Source organism: Zalophus californianus, chromosome 2, assembly GCF_009762305.2.
Source record: "Zalophus californianus isolate mZalCal1 chromosome 2, mZalCal1.pri.v2, whole genome shotgun sequence".
NCBI lineage: Eukaryota > Metazoa > Chordata > Mammalia > Carnivora > Otariidae > Zalophus > Zalophus californianus.
This window is the reverse complement of record NC_045596.1, coordinates 1391575-1409486: the sequence shown is the minus strand read 5'-3', so window position 1 is coordinate 1409486 and position 17912 is coordinate 1391575. Positions and strand designations below refer to the sequence as shown.

Sequence of the window (17912 nt, the reverse complement as noted above, 5' to 3'; positions counted from 1 at the left end):
TTTGTACTCTGGGAGCTAAGAATATTGTGATTTCTACTTCATGTCTTTATGGCTTTTTTTGGTCCCACAAACATCTTTCAAACAAATAACCACGGTCAGCAATTCAAAATCATACGGAGAATCTGTGGGCCCAGGAAATGACCCAGGAGTCTCGAGGAAATGTGGGATTCTAGAACAGCTCCCTATCCGTCACCCTCCTGTCCCACGGGGATCTTTCCAAAACGCAGCCCCTTTTCTTTCTTCTCCTCTTTTCTAAGTTCCTCTTCGCAGTCTATAAACATCCCCAAGTTCCTCTCATCTGAAAACAAAACAAACCCAAGCCCTCCCCCCACCCCACCCACCTTCCCACCCCCTCATCTTGTGTCATCCCCCTCAGCCTTTGCCTCCTCAGCAAAACATCCTGAAGGCGCTGTCTGCACAGCTTCCACCACCCCCAGGGGCAGTGGCCAAGAGGAGTCCCCCTGGTCCGGGGGCTCCAACCTTGCCTCCCAGCTCACCAGTTGCTTTCCTGGGCCAGCCCCAGCTTGTTTCAGGCGGGGTACCAATCTGTGAGTTTTTTTCCCCTGTAATGTTTGCTTTTCAGATCATTGTAGGCTTTATTGTCTCTTAGAAGAGGAAAATAAAAAAGGAAGACAAATGAAGGATTAATAAGTATCTTTTCCTCAAGATGAATCCATGATTTCTGCTTTAGACCATTCTTTTTTTTTTCTCCCCTAAAAGTATTAAGAAAAGTTATCCAGAAAGACTTCTACCCTTCCAATGTTCCACGAGACTACTTGGTCTCCCACAAGCCACCTTCGTGTCATTTGATGCTGGGGGTGGAGAGAGAACCGACTTTGGAGTAAGGAAGAGTAGATGTGAGTCTGTAGAGGACCGGTGAGGGGGAAATGAGCCTGTCCGGTAGAGATGCGAGCCACCGCCGCCGGATACCGAGGGCAGCCCCGCAGGTGTGGCTGCTCTGGGCTGTAGGGCATCCGCCAGGTGTGCCCGGACTGCGCAGCCTTAGTACAGCTGTCGCCCGCTCATGGACTGACCACCCGTGTCCTGGGTGTGGCACCCTCCTTGGAAAGTGTTCCCTCTTGACTTACATACCTCTTCCACACGTACCACGTATGTTCCTATATTTTCAACTTTTTACAAGTTATATTATATATATATATATATATATATATATATACACACACACACACACATACACCACCTGGGTGGCTCAGTCGCTTAACGGTCTGCCTTCTGCTCAGTCATGATCCCGGGGTGCCCAGATCGAGACCCGCATCGGGCTCCCTGCTCAGCGAGGAGTCTGCTTCTCTCTCTGCCTCTCCCCGTCCCCCCTGCTCGTACTCTCTCTCTCTCAAATAAATGAATAAAATCTTTTTTTTAAATTATATTTTGAAAATGGGATTGTGAAGGAAGTCGGCTTTTGCTTAGTGGTCAGGTGAGGGCTTGCGGATTGCGTGCTTTGCAAAACAACGTTGAACGCAAAAGCTTGTAAAGCGCGTAATGACAGCTGAGCCTAAAGACGCACCAGACGCTGCTCGGCTCGTTCTGGGTCCCGTAGTTCGTCTGCTCCCAAGACTTGTCGAAGGGGCGCGCTCCCTGAAACAGGTCCTGGCGGTGCAGAGCCCACCGGCCGGACGGCCCCGGGCCGCGGCCAGGCGAGCTCCGGGCGTGTTCCTGACCGCACCCGGCTTTCCCTGAAAACGGCCTCGTTGGAGGATGGGGGCCTGGGGAACGGGAGGGCAGGACCGAGAGCCGGCCTGAGCCAAGGAGCCCGTCCAGGCACAGCGCAGCGCCGCAGGACATAGGGCGCTAAGACCCGCCCCGCCCCCGAGACCCCCACCGGGCCCGGCGTACCCCGGCCCCGCCCCCGAGGCGGGAGCCAACCAGCTCGCCCCCACCGGTTGTCGTTTGGCCGGGGGGCGGACCGGCGCCCTGCTCAGCTCCGCCCCAAAGTTCCTCCTCGCCACGCCCGCCTCTGCCGACACCACGCCCGCCTCTGCCGACACCACGCCTGCGCAGACGGTCAAGCCACGCCCTGCCACTGCCCTCTGCGCGCGCAGCGCTCCCGTGAGGCAGTGCGAGGCGCGGAGCGCGGCGGCGGGTTTCTGAGGCGTGCGAACGGAGCTTCTAGAGGTGAATGGCGCCAGCCTCTCCGTGGGGCTGTGGGAGCGGCGCCGGTCCCCCGGCTGCCTCTTCCTTCCAGGCACCCCTGGGGACTCCTTTCAGGCGCGCGAGTCGGGGTCCTCAGGGCTTGGAGCCACGGGCGAGGGCGAGGGCGGGGAGTGCGAAGGCGAGTGGGAGGTGGGCGTCAGCGGGGAGCGCGGCGAGGGTGAGTGAGGCGCAGTCCGGTGGGGGGCGGGACGGGGGCTGGGCTGATGCGGGTAGGCCGGGGCTGGGGGCAGCCGGCCAGGGCCGCGGGCGGGTCCTCCGGGGCGGGGCCGGGGCTGCTCGTGGGGGCGGGGCGCGGGGCGGGGCCGCGCGTGGGTGGTCTCGCGCGGCTTCGGCGGGGGCGGGGCCTCGGCGGGGGCGGGGCCGGGGCTGGTCCTGGGGGCGGGGGCGCGTGGTCTCGCGCCGCTGATAACGCGGGCGGTCGCCCCAGAGGGAGTGAACCGCGCGGGTCTGGGGTCTCTGCAGTTTGTCTTCAACGCTAGTTGGGCGGCCTCTGCGGGTGTATGTTACTAACGTGCGGCCGGTCGCCGCCCGTGGAGTTCCCTTAGTGAGGTCATCGGGGGGGGTTCGGCGCTGCGCTGGTCGCAAAGTAGCAGATGCCGCACGTGTTTTTAGCCCTGTTTGCTTAGTTCTTTGGCACTTCTGAAGTGGCGGGTACTTGGGTTTTGGGGTTCGGGGGTTATTTTGCTCTAGTCTTTTGAAGTATGGTTGACGTACACCGTTGCATTAGTTTTGGGTGCACGGCGTAATGACCTGACATGGGCATACCTTGCGAGATGGTACCGCATTAAGTCAACGCCATCACCGTACATCGTGACTTTTTTTTTTTCCTTTTGTTGAGAAGTTTTAAGATCTGTTTGAGAACGGTTCTTAAATCTGAAGCCTGATGTTGCCTGCAGTAGGTTGATCGTCTCTGGACATTGATTCCTGTGTGAATGGCGGATGCCGATTTGAGTCGCTGAGGTAAACATTTTGTTGACTCTTTCTCTAGAACATTTCCGTATTTATTTCTGTTTTCTCACTTGGGAACGGCTGGGTGCGGGAAGAGGCTGCTTAGCCGCAGGCGGGCTTGGACTTGTTTAGATACACTTATTTTGAATTAAAAACTGAATGAAAGAACTGAGCTGCTCTGTAAGAGACAATGTATTTTTAATGGCTGTCTTTGGAAAGATTTTCTTGCTAATTAGGTTTTCATTGTGTTTGCAGTGTTCTCAGTAATACCCTAATTTATTTTATCTTCATCAGACATTTCAGCTATAACTACCTCTGGGTTAGATGGTTCCCAGATATTCTGTGATATTTATCAGTATCGTCCTTTTACAAATACAGTTACTTTATTTATGGTCTAATACCTGTTTTTCCTCCCCCAGGAGAAGTCAGATTCTAAAAATATTTTTTCCTTTCTCTATGGACTTAATATAAAATTAGTTTCGTTTGTGTTTTGGGTTTATTTTCTAAATAGCAACATAAACCCTTATCTGTTACAAAGAAATTGGGTACTTAGACCATGAGTTGTGGAAAAGAGTTTGTGGAAACATTAAAAAAAGTCAATTATCCCAAAGCTGATACTCTTAATGGGGAAGATTTTGACTGGTTGTTTGAGACTGTTGAAGATGAATCATTTCTGAAGTGGTTTTGTGGGAATGTGAATGAACAGAATGTATTGTCTGAAGAAGAATTGGAAGCTTTTAGCATTCTTCAAAAATCCGGCAAGCCTATCCTAGAAGGAGCAGCATTGGATGAAGTTCTTAAAACCTGTAAAACTTCTGATTTGAAGACATGTATCTTGGATGACAAAGAGCTAGAGAAATTAGAGATTGAGGTTCAAACTCTGCAGAAATTGAAGAACCTAAAAATTCAGCGACGTAATAAATGCCAGTTGATGGCTTCAGTAACAAGCCACAAATCTCTGAGGTTAAATGCTAAAGAAGAAGCGGCCGCTAAAAGGCTGAAGCAGAGTCAAGGGATTCTAAATGCTATGAATACCAAGATAAATAATGAACTTCAGGCTCTTACTGATGGAGTTGCTAAATTGATGATGTTCTTCAGACATTCTAATTTGGATCAAAGGACGAATCCACTGGTGTTTTTATCTCAGTTTTCCTTGGAAAAATATCTAAGCCAGGAAGAGCAAAGCACAGCAGCATTAACTTTATATACCAAAAAACAGTTCTTTCCGGGTATACATGAAGTAGTTGAAAGTTCAAAAGAAGAAAATTTTCAACTTTTAGATATACAAGCACCATCTATTTGTGATAATCAAGAAATCCTTGAGAAGAGATGGCTAGAGATGGCTAGGCTGCAGCTAGCCTACGTTTGTGCTCAACATGAGTTAATTCACTTGAAAGCAAGTAATTTGAGCATGAAGTCAAGTATACAGTGGGCAGAGGAGAATCTTCATAGCCTCACTAGCAAGGTAAATATGAGACGAGACTGGATTCGTACAGTAATCATTGTTTATAATCGAAGATATGTTAAAATATTTCGGAAAGGGGGTCGAAACAAGTACATTTGTAACAGTGTAACATAAGTTACATTTTCTTATCTTCTGTTTATTCATTGCTTAGTTTTGATGTATTTCAGTGTTTCATACAAATAGATCTTCGTATCAGTAGAGGGCAAAAATAGTAATTATAACCCAATCACATTAGCTAATTTTAAACAAAAGTACTTTTTCTGAAGTTGAAATTCATGTTGGTTCAGACTCAGAGGACACTGAAATTCCCTCTTTTATGATGTATGGGTAAAGAGACTTGTTGCTTTGTTACGGGTGTTCTGCCTTGTTTGGTGCTAATGAAGTCAGGGACCCAGTTCAATGGACGGAAACCCTGATTTTTTTGTTGAGAATGTACAGATGTAGTGCCCATATCTGTCTGCACTCTTGGAAAGCTTGGAGTCTTGGTAATAGAACCACTACGTAATTGAGTGAAGATACAGCTGAAACTGAGTATCAGCACCAAGTGAGCTCGTATAACTGACACAAACTTGGGAATAATGTATGAAGTTCGTCACTCTTTGCCAGTGCTAAAATCCGCTGACAGACTAGGAGCACGGCTACTGGGACTATTGTAGTTTTAAGAAAAACTTAAAATAGTGTACATTTGCATTCAGTTAGTAATGCACTGATGACTTTTATTAAGTAAGACAAGCATGACAAGGTGTCTGTCTTGGTAGCCATTATTGTATATATGTGGTGGTAGTAGCGTTAAAACAGCAATTTACCTACTCTTTTCCTTTTTAAACTGTGATTTTGGCTTTTGTTAACATGAAATTAGTTTTTATTAGCATGTGATCTGATAAACTAAAACGGAAAGTAAAAATAAGTTTAAAACTATTTCGACTTTATACTTAACGGCTTTAAATGTAATTGCTTTTTCTGTGTAGGCTCTTGGCAAAGATAATTTGGAAGCTAAAATTTCTAACTTGAGTAGTGAGATTCTGAAACTTGAAGAACAAATCTCTCATATGAAAGATAAAAGTTTGCCTGCTGTGGTAAAAGAGAATGCCCAGTTATTGAATATGCCAGTTGTAAAGGGAGATTTTGATCTACAGATTGCTAAACAAGACTATTATACAGCAAGACAAGAGTTAGTTTTAAATCAGTTGATAAAGCAAAAGGCATCTTTTGAACTTCTACAATTATCATATGAAATTGAATTGAGAAAGCATCGGGACATATATCGTCAACTTGAACATTTGGTTCAAGAGCTTAGTCAAAGTAATACCATGCTCCACCAGCGATTAGAAATGCTAACAGACCCATCAGTATCTCAGCAGATAAATCCGAGGAATACCATTGATACCAAGGACTTTTCTACCCATAGGTATGCATCTTTGTTTCTTTAGTAATTGGTTTTTTTTTTTGCTTTTGTAAAATACTGTAGAGAGTTTGAACTAATATTGTGGAAGTTTAAAACATTCTTTGTTCTCTATTTTGGGCCCTCTGTTCTCTTCTTTCACTTTTCTTGCATATGACTCTTCCCTTTTGAATATCTTGCTCGCTTTTCCGTTCTTGTTATATCTGGATGTAGCTGTTTTAGAGCTGAGGTGGATGGGTTGGTGGAGTGAATGTATACAAGGTCTTATTCACCTTTGGGCACCATTATTTAGATACTTTGAGATTGACGCAGGAGTTTTAACTGCAGGGAGTTTGAATACATTTTGGTGTGTAGTTGGTATTGCTGGGCAGAGAACTGATTGCATTCAGAGAAGGTGTGGGCGGAGAGATGGGAAAACGGACTGTGTTTCTTGTCAGGTGCATCAGTGAGAATGAATACTTGCTCCCAACCTCTTCTGGATGTCTAAGCAGTTGATGGTATAAGAATACTAAAATTGGAGGACTGAAGTAGTCAAAGGCCTCAGAAATCTGGATCCTGCTCCTGATTTTTCTCTAGTGCTAGAGGAAAATCATCTAATCTTTTTGTTTTGTTTTGTTTTTTAAGATTTTACTTATTTGAGAGAGGGAGAGAGCGAGCACGAACAGGGGGAGGGGCAGAGGGAGAAGCAGACTCCCTGCTGAGCAGGGAGTCCAACGGGGAGCCCGATGCGGGGCTCGATCCCAGGGCCCTGGGATCAGGACCTGAGCCAAAGGCAGACGCTTAACCGACTGAGCCACACAGACGCCCCTCCTTTTTTTTTCTTATTAATGAGGTGAGGGGCATGGAAAGGGTGACAGTGACATCATGAGCTAAGAATGGTTCCCCCCCCCCCCGAAATTGTGTAGTCATGTCCCACAAGAACAAAATTGTCAGCCTTGGACTTGAACCAGTTTTATGAATTCTTGCAAATTGTTAAAATAATTAAGATAATTAAAAATGTATATATTTTTGAAATAGAAGAAAAAGAACAAACCCTTTTTGTCAGAAATGTGTAGAAAATGCTGCCTCACATTTTTCCATTTGTTCCAAGGGATTTTCTGCCATTAATACTTGAAGTGTTAAAGTGGCCTCATAGCTCATTAGGAATTTAATTCGACAATCAAATATGGATAAGACTGGAGTCGCAAGTTTATTATTTCTTTAGCTCTTCATTGTTTTCATTTCTTTTTACATTTTATACTTTATTTTCAGTTTTTCTCTTTTAAATTCTCTACCATCCTGTAACGATAGGTATGTGAAATGAAGAATGTAGTCTCAGAGGTTGACTTGACCCAGGTCTCAGAAGACAGCCAGAACTCAGACCTGGGTCTTCTGTTTCAAGCTCGTTGCTATTTCTACTATATCATACTGTATTCTGTGAAAGAAATGTTTTCTTGGGCAGTATCTCTGAAACATACGATAATGGCAGTTAAAAGTCAAAAAATGTATTCAAAACTTGCGGGATGAGAAAGTAGAAGCAGATACAGTAATTACAATATGTATTTCTGTAATGAGATAGTATTCTATTTTATTTTTCTTACATATATAATTTAAAGATTTTATTTATTTGAGAGCGAGAGCGTGAGAGAGAGAGAGAGAGAGCATGAGCCAGGGGGTGGGGTAGAAGGAGAAGCAGACTCCCTGCTGAGCAGGGAGCCTGATGTGGAACTGGATCCCAGGACCTTGGGATCATGACCTGAACTGAAGGCAGATGCTTAACCAACTGAGCCACCCAGGTGCCCTGTAATGAGAAAGTATTTTAGCTGGAATGTTTTTAGTTGCTTGATTTAGCAGCAGATTAATTTTTTTCCAGGTTAATATTTTTAATCTGTTACATATCCCCAAAGATGCCCAATACGGTGACTTATAATTTTGAAAATTGTACTGATTTGAGAATTTTCTCCTGTAATTTTTATTTTCACATTTTAGGCTTTATCAACTTTTAGAAGGAGAGAATAAGAAAAAAGAATTATTTATAACCCATGGAAACCTGGAAGAAGTGGCTGAGAAATTAAAAAAGGATGTTTCTTTAGTACAAGATCAATTGGCAGTATCTATTCAAGAACATTCTTTCTTTCTGTCCAAACTGAATAATGATGTGGATATGCTTTGTGATACTTTGTATCAAGGAGGAAATCAGCTTTTGCTTAGTGATCAGGTGAGTGCCGGCCACAGTAACTGAAAATGCTGTAAAAAAATGTTTGTTGTAAAAGATAGTAAAGAAAATGTTAACACGAGGAAAATACCCCAAATGCTATTGCCCTACTATAAAATTTTTTTTTTTATATCCTAATTTTTGTTCACATATAAGTATATTTTTCGGATGGTTTTGATCAATGTCAACAGAATTTTAAGAACTTACAAAATATTTCAGACATAAAAGGATATGTAATGTTTACACTAAGAATTTAAAGAAAAATCAAACCACCCCTGTATTTTACCTGTCTCAGCAAATAGAGGGCTATTATCTTTAAAGCGTTCTGTGACAGCTTGCTTCTACCAATAGCGTTTCCTTTCCTTCATCACTTAATCGTTTGCTTGCCTTTATTTATACTTTTATTACACGTATATATTCCTAGATTGTATATATATATTTTTTAATTTTATTTATTTGAGAGAGAGTGAGCATGGGCACGAGTGGGGGTACGGGCAGAGGGACAAGCAGGCGGCACCCTGCTGAACAGGGAGCCTGGGCATGGGGCTCAATCCCAGAGCCCTGGGATCATGACCTGAGCCAAAGTCAGACACTTAACTGACTGAGCCACCAGATGCCCCGCTAGACTGTATATTGTTTAGTTTATATGTTTTTGAAGTTTATGTATGTGGTTTCTTACATATATTCTTTACTAACTTGCTTGTTAACATTAAGATCCTGAGATTCATCCATGTTGCCTTATGTAAAGCTCTAGCTCATTTGTAGTTTTCTTTTTGTTTTTCGTTCTTCTTTTTACTTATTTATTTGAGAGAGAGCGAGAGCATGCGCACACAGCAGGGAGGAGCAGAGGGAGAGGAAGAGAATCTCAAGCAGACTCCGGCAGAGCTCGGAGCCCAGCTTGGGGCTCGATCTCACAACCCATGAGATTGTGGCTTGAGCCGAAATCATGAGTCCAACGCTTAACCGACTGAGCCACCCAGGCACCCCTATGGTTTTCTCTTTTATATCGTTAGTATTCCATTTTATGAAATCCCACAGTTTAGTTATCTGTTATGTTGACAGACATCTAAGTTACTTTCAGTTTTTGCTATTTTGGATTATATTGCTGCGGATGGTCTTACCGTATGTCTCACAGCTGTACATGTGTGTGCCCATGCACACTCACTCTCAGTGAGGAGTAGAATTGCTGTATCACAGATTCAGTTTTCAGGGTACATCAAATTGTTTTCCAAAGTGGTTGTACCATATTACATCAGGCAGCTGATTCTCCAGTGTCCTATATGATATGATCAGGTCTTCATCAGTAGGACATTCAATTTAGTTGGGTTTGCAGGAAGGGAGATGGATTTGCATCACTGCACGCATTCATATTCTATTTCTTGGTGCCCTTTGACGCCAGTGCTCTCTATTGTAACAACATAGCCATCCCATTATCTGATCTGGAGCAGAGACTCATGAGCACAAACCACCTTGGGACCACCCTGCTGCAGTAGGAAAACCTTAACTTGTTTTCCTTAACTTCCCGCTGAGGAGGGAGCCTGATGTGGGACTCAATCCCAGGACTCTGGGATCAGGACCTGAGCCGAAAGCAGACGCTTAACCACCTGAGCCACCCAGGCGCCCTTATGTGTGATGTGAGGTAGAGTTCTAGTTTTATTATTTTTTATTTTTTTCCCTAAAAACAAGTGGTCCCATCAACCTTTATTGAGGCATACAATAAAAATAAAATCCCTCTTTCGTGAAGGGAACTTCTTCTTATGAAATAAATGATCCTTAAGTGCTTTTTGCCTTCATGTTTCTTGTGTTAGATACTGTAGGCAGGGATGGTTAAGTCTAACTAGGCTTTGGAGGACCCAGGTGATTCCTGTCTGGCCTGTAATTCTATCCAGGGGCTCTTCCATTTCTGGGCCATTCTGATCTTAAGATTGCTGGTGTCCTGTGAGTCTTTGGCTTATTATGAAGAAGGTCTCCCATTTGACTTCCCACTTTCTGTGGACTTTGGACTTTGATTTTTCTCCCACTCATCTTGTGAGTCTCAAGAATCCTAGGTTCTAATTTTCCAAGATTGGCAGTTGCCCTAGAGTAAAGCTGTTTCTGGACTGCCTTACCAATCTGGGATGTTTTATGGACTTAAAGTTCCTTTTAATGTCTTGTTATCTTTTTATTGCTTTTAGGAAGCTTTTGTTTTGCTTGATTTCTAAACATATTTCATTTAGCCTTTTATATTTTTTTCTTATGGAAGGATTGATTTGGATAACTAGCCTACCTTTCCTTGGAACAGGAATGCTTGTAATTCGTTTTTTTTAAATAATATTTTTATTGTGGTGAAATGTAGAAAACGTAAAATTATAGTTTTAACCATTTTTACGTGTATAATTCAGGGGCATTAAGTACAAAAGTACATTCATATATTGTGCAACCATGACCACTATACATTTCCAGAGCTTTTTCACCATCCCAAATAGAAACATCAAATAATAAACAGTACTTTTTCTCTCTTTCCTCCCCAGCCCCTGATAACTTCCTTCCTCCCTCCCTCCCTTTATTTATTTATTTGACAGAAACAGAGACAGTGAGAGCAGGAACACAAGCAGGGGGAGTGGGAGAGGGAGAGGGAGAAGCAGGCTTCCCGCGGAGCAGGGACCCCGGCGGGGCTCAATCCCAGGACCCTGGGATCATGACCTGAGCCGAAGGCAGACACTCAATGACGGAGCCACCCAGGGGCCCTGCCCCTGATAACTTCTTTTCCACTTTCTGTCTCAGTGAATTTGCCTACTCTAGGTACCTAATATAAGTGAAATCCTACAACATTTGTATGATTAGGTTTTATCCGTGTTGTAGTATGTGTCAGAATTTTATTCCTTTTTATGGCTAATACCCCATTGTGTGCATGTAGTACATTTTGTTTATCTGTTTGTCTGTTGATGGTCACTTGGATTGTTTCCACCTTTCGGCTGTTGTGAATAATGCTGCTGTGAACGTTGGTGTACAGGTATCTGAGTCCCTGTTTTTGTTTCTTTTGGGTATATACCTAGGAGTGGAATTGCTGGATCATGTTGGAATTCTGTGTTTAAGTTTCTGAGGAAGTGCCTAACTTACACAGCAGCCGCACCATTTTATATTCTCACCTGCAGTGCACAGGGTTCCAGTTTCTCCATATCCTTGCCTACACTTGTCATTATCCTTTTTTAAAAAATATATAATCGCCATCCTAATAGCCTGAATTGATTATGATTAAGTTTTTAAAGATCTATTACTGATTTTGTCTCCTAGATCTATTAGTTTTATAAAAACCTCCTATGATGGCAGCTCTGAAGGTCTGTTAGTTTTTTCTTTATATTTGAGTCTGTTTTATAAGTTATAGTTGACCCTTGAACAGCATGGGTTTGAACTGCATGGATCCACTTGTATGCAAACTTTTTTCGATAAATAAATAACAGTGCAGTACAATAAATGTATTTTCTCATGATTTTCTTAACATTTTTTTTCCTAGCTTTATTATAAGATTACAGTCTATAGTACACATAACATATGATATACAGAATATATGTTTTTCAGCTGTATGTCAACAGTAGGCTACCAGTAGTTAAGTTTTGGGGAAGTCAAAATTTATACACAAATTTTTGACTCCACAGGAAGCCGATGCCCTAAACCTCCCCCCCACCCCGAGTCCCGCACTGTTCAAGGTTCAGCTGTATATCTAAGTTTCAAATTGTGGTGAATTATTCTAGTGGTTTGAATTGCAGTAAATTGAACCATTTAGTATTACATAATGATCTTCTCTGTTCTTACTGTGCTTCTTGTCTTAACATTCTTTTTTCTGATGTTAGTATTTCTATGCCATCTTTCTTTTGGTTAGTATTTGAAGGTGTATGTTTTTCACCTTTACTTACACATCTTTTTTATTCTTCCTTTTTACTTAGCATTATGAAATAAACATTTTCACTCTGAATAATTTTAATTATTAATGTTACAATAATTTCTGTAACCAGTCCACCATTGTTGAATATTTTTTGATAGTCTTCATTTTTTTTTGTTTGCTCTTGAACGATACCATGTACATCTTACGTTACAGCTTTTTGTTGTTAAAATACTTTAATTTGGATGAATTCTTGGAAGTAGGGTTATTGGGTTTCTTAGCTATGAACTTTTTTTTTTTTGGCCTTTGATGCTGTCATATTGCTTTTCCAAGCAGTGACACCTATTTTCATTGCTACCAGCACTATTTAAATGTCTACTAGACACCATCGATCATATGGTACACCATCATCTTGTGAATTGCTAAGAAGAAAAACTTGCTCTGTTAAATTGGCATGATTTTTTTTTTAAGATTTTATTTATTTATTGCAGAGAGCACATGAGAGAAAGCTAGAGAGAGCACTAGCAGGGGAAGGGGCAGGGGGAGAAGCAGGCTCCCCACTGAGCAGGGAGCCAGACATGGGACTCGATCCTAGGACCCTGGGTGGGATCACTACCTGAGCTGAAGGCAGATGCCTAACCCACTGAGGCACCCAGGCGCCCCAGCACAATACTTTCTTATTTAGAGTTTTTATTGAATACTTACCAGAAGATATCTTTTAGGTACAGATAGACAGATTTTTATTCTATCACTCTGGCATATACACATGAAATGAAATATACACAGTTAAAATCATTAGGGTATTTCAAAGCTTCACACTTAACATGCAATTTTTTTTTTTAAGACTTTATTTATTTGACGGAAAGAGCACAAGCAGAGGGAGTGGCAGGCAGAGGGAGAGAGAGAAGCAGACTCCCCACTGAGCAGAGTGCCCGATGCGGGGCTCGATCCCAGGGTCCCGGGATCATGACCTGAGCCGAGGGCAGATGCCCAACCACTGAGCCACCGAGGCGCCCCTTCTTTGTTATTTTTTGACTCAAAGTTGTTGTCTTTATGTTTCTACACTATACATGGAGAATGTTGGTGATAGCAAAAAAAACCAATAGCCCAATCAAAAAATGGGCTAAAGGCTTGAATAGACTTTTCTCCAAAGAAGACATACACATGGCCAACAGGTATATGGATAGTTGCTCTGTATCACTCATCATCAGGGAAATGCACATCAAAACCACAATGAGATATCTCCTTACACCTGTTAGAGTGGCTAGTAGCAAAAAAGCAAAATCAGGGGCACCTGGGTGGTTCAGTCTGTTAAGTGTCTGACTCTTGGTTTCAGTTTAGGTCATGATCTCATGGGTCCTGGGATCAAACCCTGGGTCTGCGTTAGGCTCTGCACTTAGCAGGGAGTCTGCTTGAGGATTCTCTCCTGCCCTCCTCCAACTCACGTGCTTATGCATGTGCATGTACTTTGTCTCTCTTAAATAAATCTTAAAAAAACAAAAAAAGTGTTGGTGAGAATGTGGAGAAATTGGAACCCTTGTACCCTGCTGGTGGAAGTCCAAAATGGTACAGCCGCTGTGGAAAACAGTATAGAGTTTTCTCAAAAAAATTAATGATCCATATGATCCAGTAATTCCACTTCTGGATATTTAAACAAAAGAATTTAAATCAGGATCTTGAAGAATTATTAACACTCCTACATCCATTGTAACTATTCCTAATAGCCAAGTTATGGAAACAACTTAAATGTCTACCAATGGAAGAATGGATAAAGAAGATGTGATATATACACACAAAGTATTATTCAGCCTTAATAAAAAGAAATCCTGTAATGTGCGGCAAAACGGATGAACCTTGAGGAAATTATACTGAGTGAAATAAACCAGTCACAAGGACAAATAATGTATGATTCCACTTACGGAGATATCTAAAAAACTCAGAGACAGAGGGTAGAATGGTGGTTAGCAGGGATTGCAGAGGGGGGAAATTGGGTTAAATCAACAGATACAAAGTTTGTCATGTAGGGTGCATACGTTTTAGAGATACGCTATACAACGTTGTGCCTGTAGTTAACAGTACTCTGTTGTACTCTTAGAAATCTGTTAAGTGGGGGGTGCCTGGGTGGCTCAGTCATTAAGCATCTGCCTTTGGCTCAGGTCGTGATCCCAGAGTCCTGGGATTGAGCCCCACATTGGGTTCCCTGCTCAGCGGGAAGTCTGCTTCTCCCTCTCCCCCTCCCCCTGCTTGTGTTCGCTCTCTCGCTGTGTCTCTGTCAAATAAAATCTTTAAAAAAAAAAAAAAATCTTAAGGGGGAGGTCTCATGTTAAGTGTTCTTACCACAGTAAAAAAAAATTTTTAATGTTGGTGATAAAGCATTTCTTATGAGTGGCTAATAATAATTACATGATGCTTTCAATTATAAAATGGTATGGGTTTCAGATATTTTAAAATGTGAAAGGTTGCATCCCAGAATCACTAAAGTATGGTGATTTCACTATAATCTTACTGGGTGTCATTATTTAATGTTTTTCCCTAACCCAGTGAAATATAAAAGTGCCATATGTATAAATTTTAGTTTTCATTTTTGTTAATAACAAGGATATTTTTCAATATCTGTAGGAATATTATTTTAGCAACTATTAAAATCTTTACTACTGAAATTGAAGGTGAGATTGTAGTTTCTCATTCAGGTTTACCAAGTTTTTCCTCAAGAGGAAACCACTTAATGTAGGTATTACTTGATTTGGTTAAAGTGTAATTGAAGTACTACTCTCTGGAACTGGCATTTATGACAGGTGTAAAGCAGTCATTCTTGAACTTGCTAGAATCACCAGGGAGCCTGTTGGAGTTTGAGTAATTTAGTGTGCAGTAGGGTACAGGAGTATGTGTTCATAACAAGTACCCCAGGTGATTATCATGCTCATGGACCATGCTGAGAGGGTGCAGAAGGTTGAGATAGTTTTCTCTTTGGTGATAGTGGCTGGAAATTTACAGAAGTAGAATACTTGATTAAAAACCCATGGAAACTTGTTAATAAACCGCTTTTAATGTTAGGAAGTGAGGCATTTCATTTTGTTAAATGTGAAGGGCTGGCATATCTAGGTTCTTTTTATTTTTTTAAAGATTTTATTCATTTGAGACAGCATGAGCATGGGGGAGGGAGAGGGAGAAGCAGACTCCCTGTTGAGCAGGGAGCCTGACGAGGGGCTAGATCCCAGGACCCAGAGATCATGACCTGAGCCCACGGTAGACACCTAACCATCTGAGCCACCCACGCATCCCCCCCCCCTTTTTTTTAAAGATTTTATTTATTTGAGAGAAAGGGAGAGCAAGCACGAGTGGGGGCAGATGGAGAGGGAGAAGCAGTGGTGTGTCTAGGTTCTTGAGCAGGAGGATTACATGGTAAGTTGGGATTGTTGAATGTTATATGTAATTCTATCTTCTATAACACTGTGAAAAAAAAAATGGAGATTTCTGTTGAGGTGATTCTTTTTTATTGGTAATTCCTTCATTTCAAGGCTTTCTCAGTACCACTCAGACCGAGATTAGGCTAAAACAAAGTTTGATGGATCGAGTGGAATATAAGCTCCATAAAGGAGATGGTGTTTGTTCTTATATCTGTAGTCTCTAAAACAGTGCTTGGCATATGGTAGATATTTAGTAATATTTGTTGAATGTATGAATATACATTATAGTTTATATATCAAGTACTCTTTAGGAAGTAACGGTTTGCTTTGAATCCCTTAAAATTATCTATTGAAAGCTGTTGCAATTGACTTTATGTAGAATTTATATTAAACCTATTATGGATTTTTAATTGAGGTTCATTTATCATTAAAATCATGGGAATAATTATTACATCATTTGGATTTTTTTTTTTAAGATTTTATTTATTTGAGAGAGTGAGGGAGGGAGCACAAGCAGGGAGGAGGGGCAGAGGGAGAGGGAGAAGCAGACTCCCTGCTAAGCAGGGAACCTGACTCAGGGATTCTTCCCAGGACCACCCCCCCCACCCCCTCCACCCTGAGATCATGACCTGAGCTGAAGGCAGATGCTTAACCGACTGAGCCACCCAGGTGCCCCTATCATTTGGATTCTTTGCGTGTAAATTACATCTTAAATTTATAATTACTGTTACAAATAGAGCTTTTGTAGTAAAAGCATTTTTATTTTCCTTTTAGGAGTTAACAGAGCAGTTACATCAAGTTGAATCCCAACTGAATAAGCTAAATCATCTTCTTAGTGATATTCTTGCTGATGTGAAGACAAAAAGAAAAATTTTGGCATCTAATAAACTGCATCAAGTGGAAAGAGAATTATATGTATATTTTTTAAAAGATGAAGATTATCTGAAAGATATTGTGGAGAATTTAGAAAACCAATCAAAGATTAAGGCCGTTGGTCTTGAAGATTGAAAATTACTAAAAACTGAATCTTTACTACATATGCTGTTTTAATATTTTATATATTAGGAAAATATAGCTAATAAACCCTACTAAAATTTTAAATTTGAGGCCCATGGAACATTTCATTTAATTCATTCAAGTATTACATCGTTTGGTTTTTTCCTTATATAGTATGTTCAAAGTACCGCCAGTGCTTTTTATGAATTAACCATTTGCTTGGTGGCAATTAGTTCAGGTAACCTTTTACTTACAGGGAAAAAGCATTATTATATAATGCAAATATTTCTTAATAGAATTAGTTCTAGCTCTCCTTTACTTTTTTTTTAGAAATAGAAATTTTCTGCTGTTATATATTTTAAACTTTTGTAGAACTTTGAATCAGCATTGTTAAACCTGTGGACCCTAGTATACGGAAGAGCCAAGTCCCCTCATATTTGGGTATAAAGTAAAACTCAGCCACTCAAACTGTGTAATTCCTTAATTCCCTGCTATAGACTTTGAGACTCGACTCCTGTTTGCATCCCAAAGAATGTCACGTGTCCTTCGACCATTGTTCATTTTAGCAGCTGTGTCCTGGGGGCTCAAAATTTCTGCAGGACAGATCTTAGCGGTTTTGGACTTCAGTGTGACTTGCACATTTTGAAAATACCGTACAAGTGGTTTCTCAGAGGATGTATAATGCTATTTTAATCGGTTTCTCTGGAGTGAAAATAGTTAAGTGTTAGATTGTATTAGTTGGGGTACAGATGTATTCTTTGGACAATTAGAAATTATTTTGAATGGTATGAAATCCTTTGAAGTAGCTTATTTATCAGTTGTGACATCAAATGCTTCTTGAGTGCTTGATTTATATGTGGCCTGTGGTATATACTATGTAAGCTTTACAGAGGAAGAAGGTAGAGCTATTACCTTCAAGAATATTCCTAAAAAAAAAAAATTTCCTGTTCCAGAATATCTTGCCTTTTTAATATGGAATGCCAGTCTAAACGCCATGCATTTTAGGTGGTCCTTGTGGAATTCTTTAGCTATGATCATCAGAACATGGGTATGCTTAGGTGATAAGTCTTGATAATTTTTATAATCTGTTGAACGAAAATATCTTGCCAATTATAGTATTTGTACCTTATTTAAATATTTATATTAAGTAGATCTAAATGTGTACGAAAAATTTGTAACAAATTTTGTCTAAGATTTTGGTATTAGCTCCTCATGGGTGACTTTTGTTCCTTTTTAAGTTTTTTTTCCTCTTCTACAGTGGAATAGAGAATTTATTTCAAATTTTTCTTTTATCCAGTAATGTGGAAAAATATGTCACCGGTTTCCTGGCTCATGGAATAGCAAATTCTGTCTAGATTTGTACCAAATATGATGTATGACCAGCTACTTGATGATTTGTACTGTCCCTTCCAGACCTTTACCCAATCAGCCCAGGGGCCAGGCAAGCTGAGCAGTATACCTGAAAGGAT

The 17912-nt window shown here is 41.3% G+C and overlaps 2 protein-coding genes across 3 annotated transcripts in view; both read left to right on the top strand.

The window, feature by feature from the left end:
• Window positions 1-2041: 2041 nt before the first annotated feature.
• On the top strand, window positions 2042-17719 carry HAUS3 (HAUS augmin like complex subunit 3). 2 transcript variants are annotated; one of them, XM_027598347.2, is made up of 6 exons: window positions 2042-2133; window positions 3014-3132; window positions 3540-4585; window positions 5554-5993; window positions 7956-8184; window positions 16222-17719. In XM_027598347.2, the coding sequence occupies exons 3-6, from the start codon at window positions 3677-3679 to the stop codon at window positions 16453-16455; spliced, it is 1812 nt and encodes a 603-aa protein (XP_027454148.1). In that variant the 5' UTR covers window positions 2042-2133; window positions 3014-3132; window positions 3540-3676; the 3' UTR covers window positions 16456-17719. The 2 variants fall into 2 exon arrangements, with proteins under 2 accessions (XP_027454148.1, XP_027454149.1); XM_027598348.2 differs by having other exon boundaries at window positions 2066-2133; window positions 3069-3132.
• The window catches only part of POLN (DNA polymerase nu), a 144095-nt gene continuing 128242 nt past the window's right edge, over window positions 2060-17912 (top strand). The window contains exons 1-2 of the mRNA XM_027598346.2: window positions 2060-2133; window positions 3069-3132. The gene's annotated coding sequence lies outside the window, so the exon portion shown is untranslated. The remainder of the gene's footprint in view (window positions 2134-3068; window positions 3133-17912) is intronic.

Excerpts from the sequence above, each read along its gene's own strand:
- HAUS3 (XM_027598347.2), top strand. The coding sequence starts at position 3,677 with ATGAGTTGTGGAAAAGAGTTTGTGGAAACATTAAAAAAAGTCAATTAT. Across the intron at positions 4,586-5,553 it reads TTCATAGCCTCACTAGCAAG|GCTCTTGGCAAAGATAATTT; the intron begins GTAAATATGAGA and ends TTTTCTGTGTAG. Across the intron at positions 5,994-7,955 it reads AAGGACTTTTCTACCCATAG|GCTTTATCAACTTTTAGAAG; the intron begins GTATGCATCTTT and ends TTCACATTTTAG.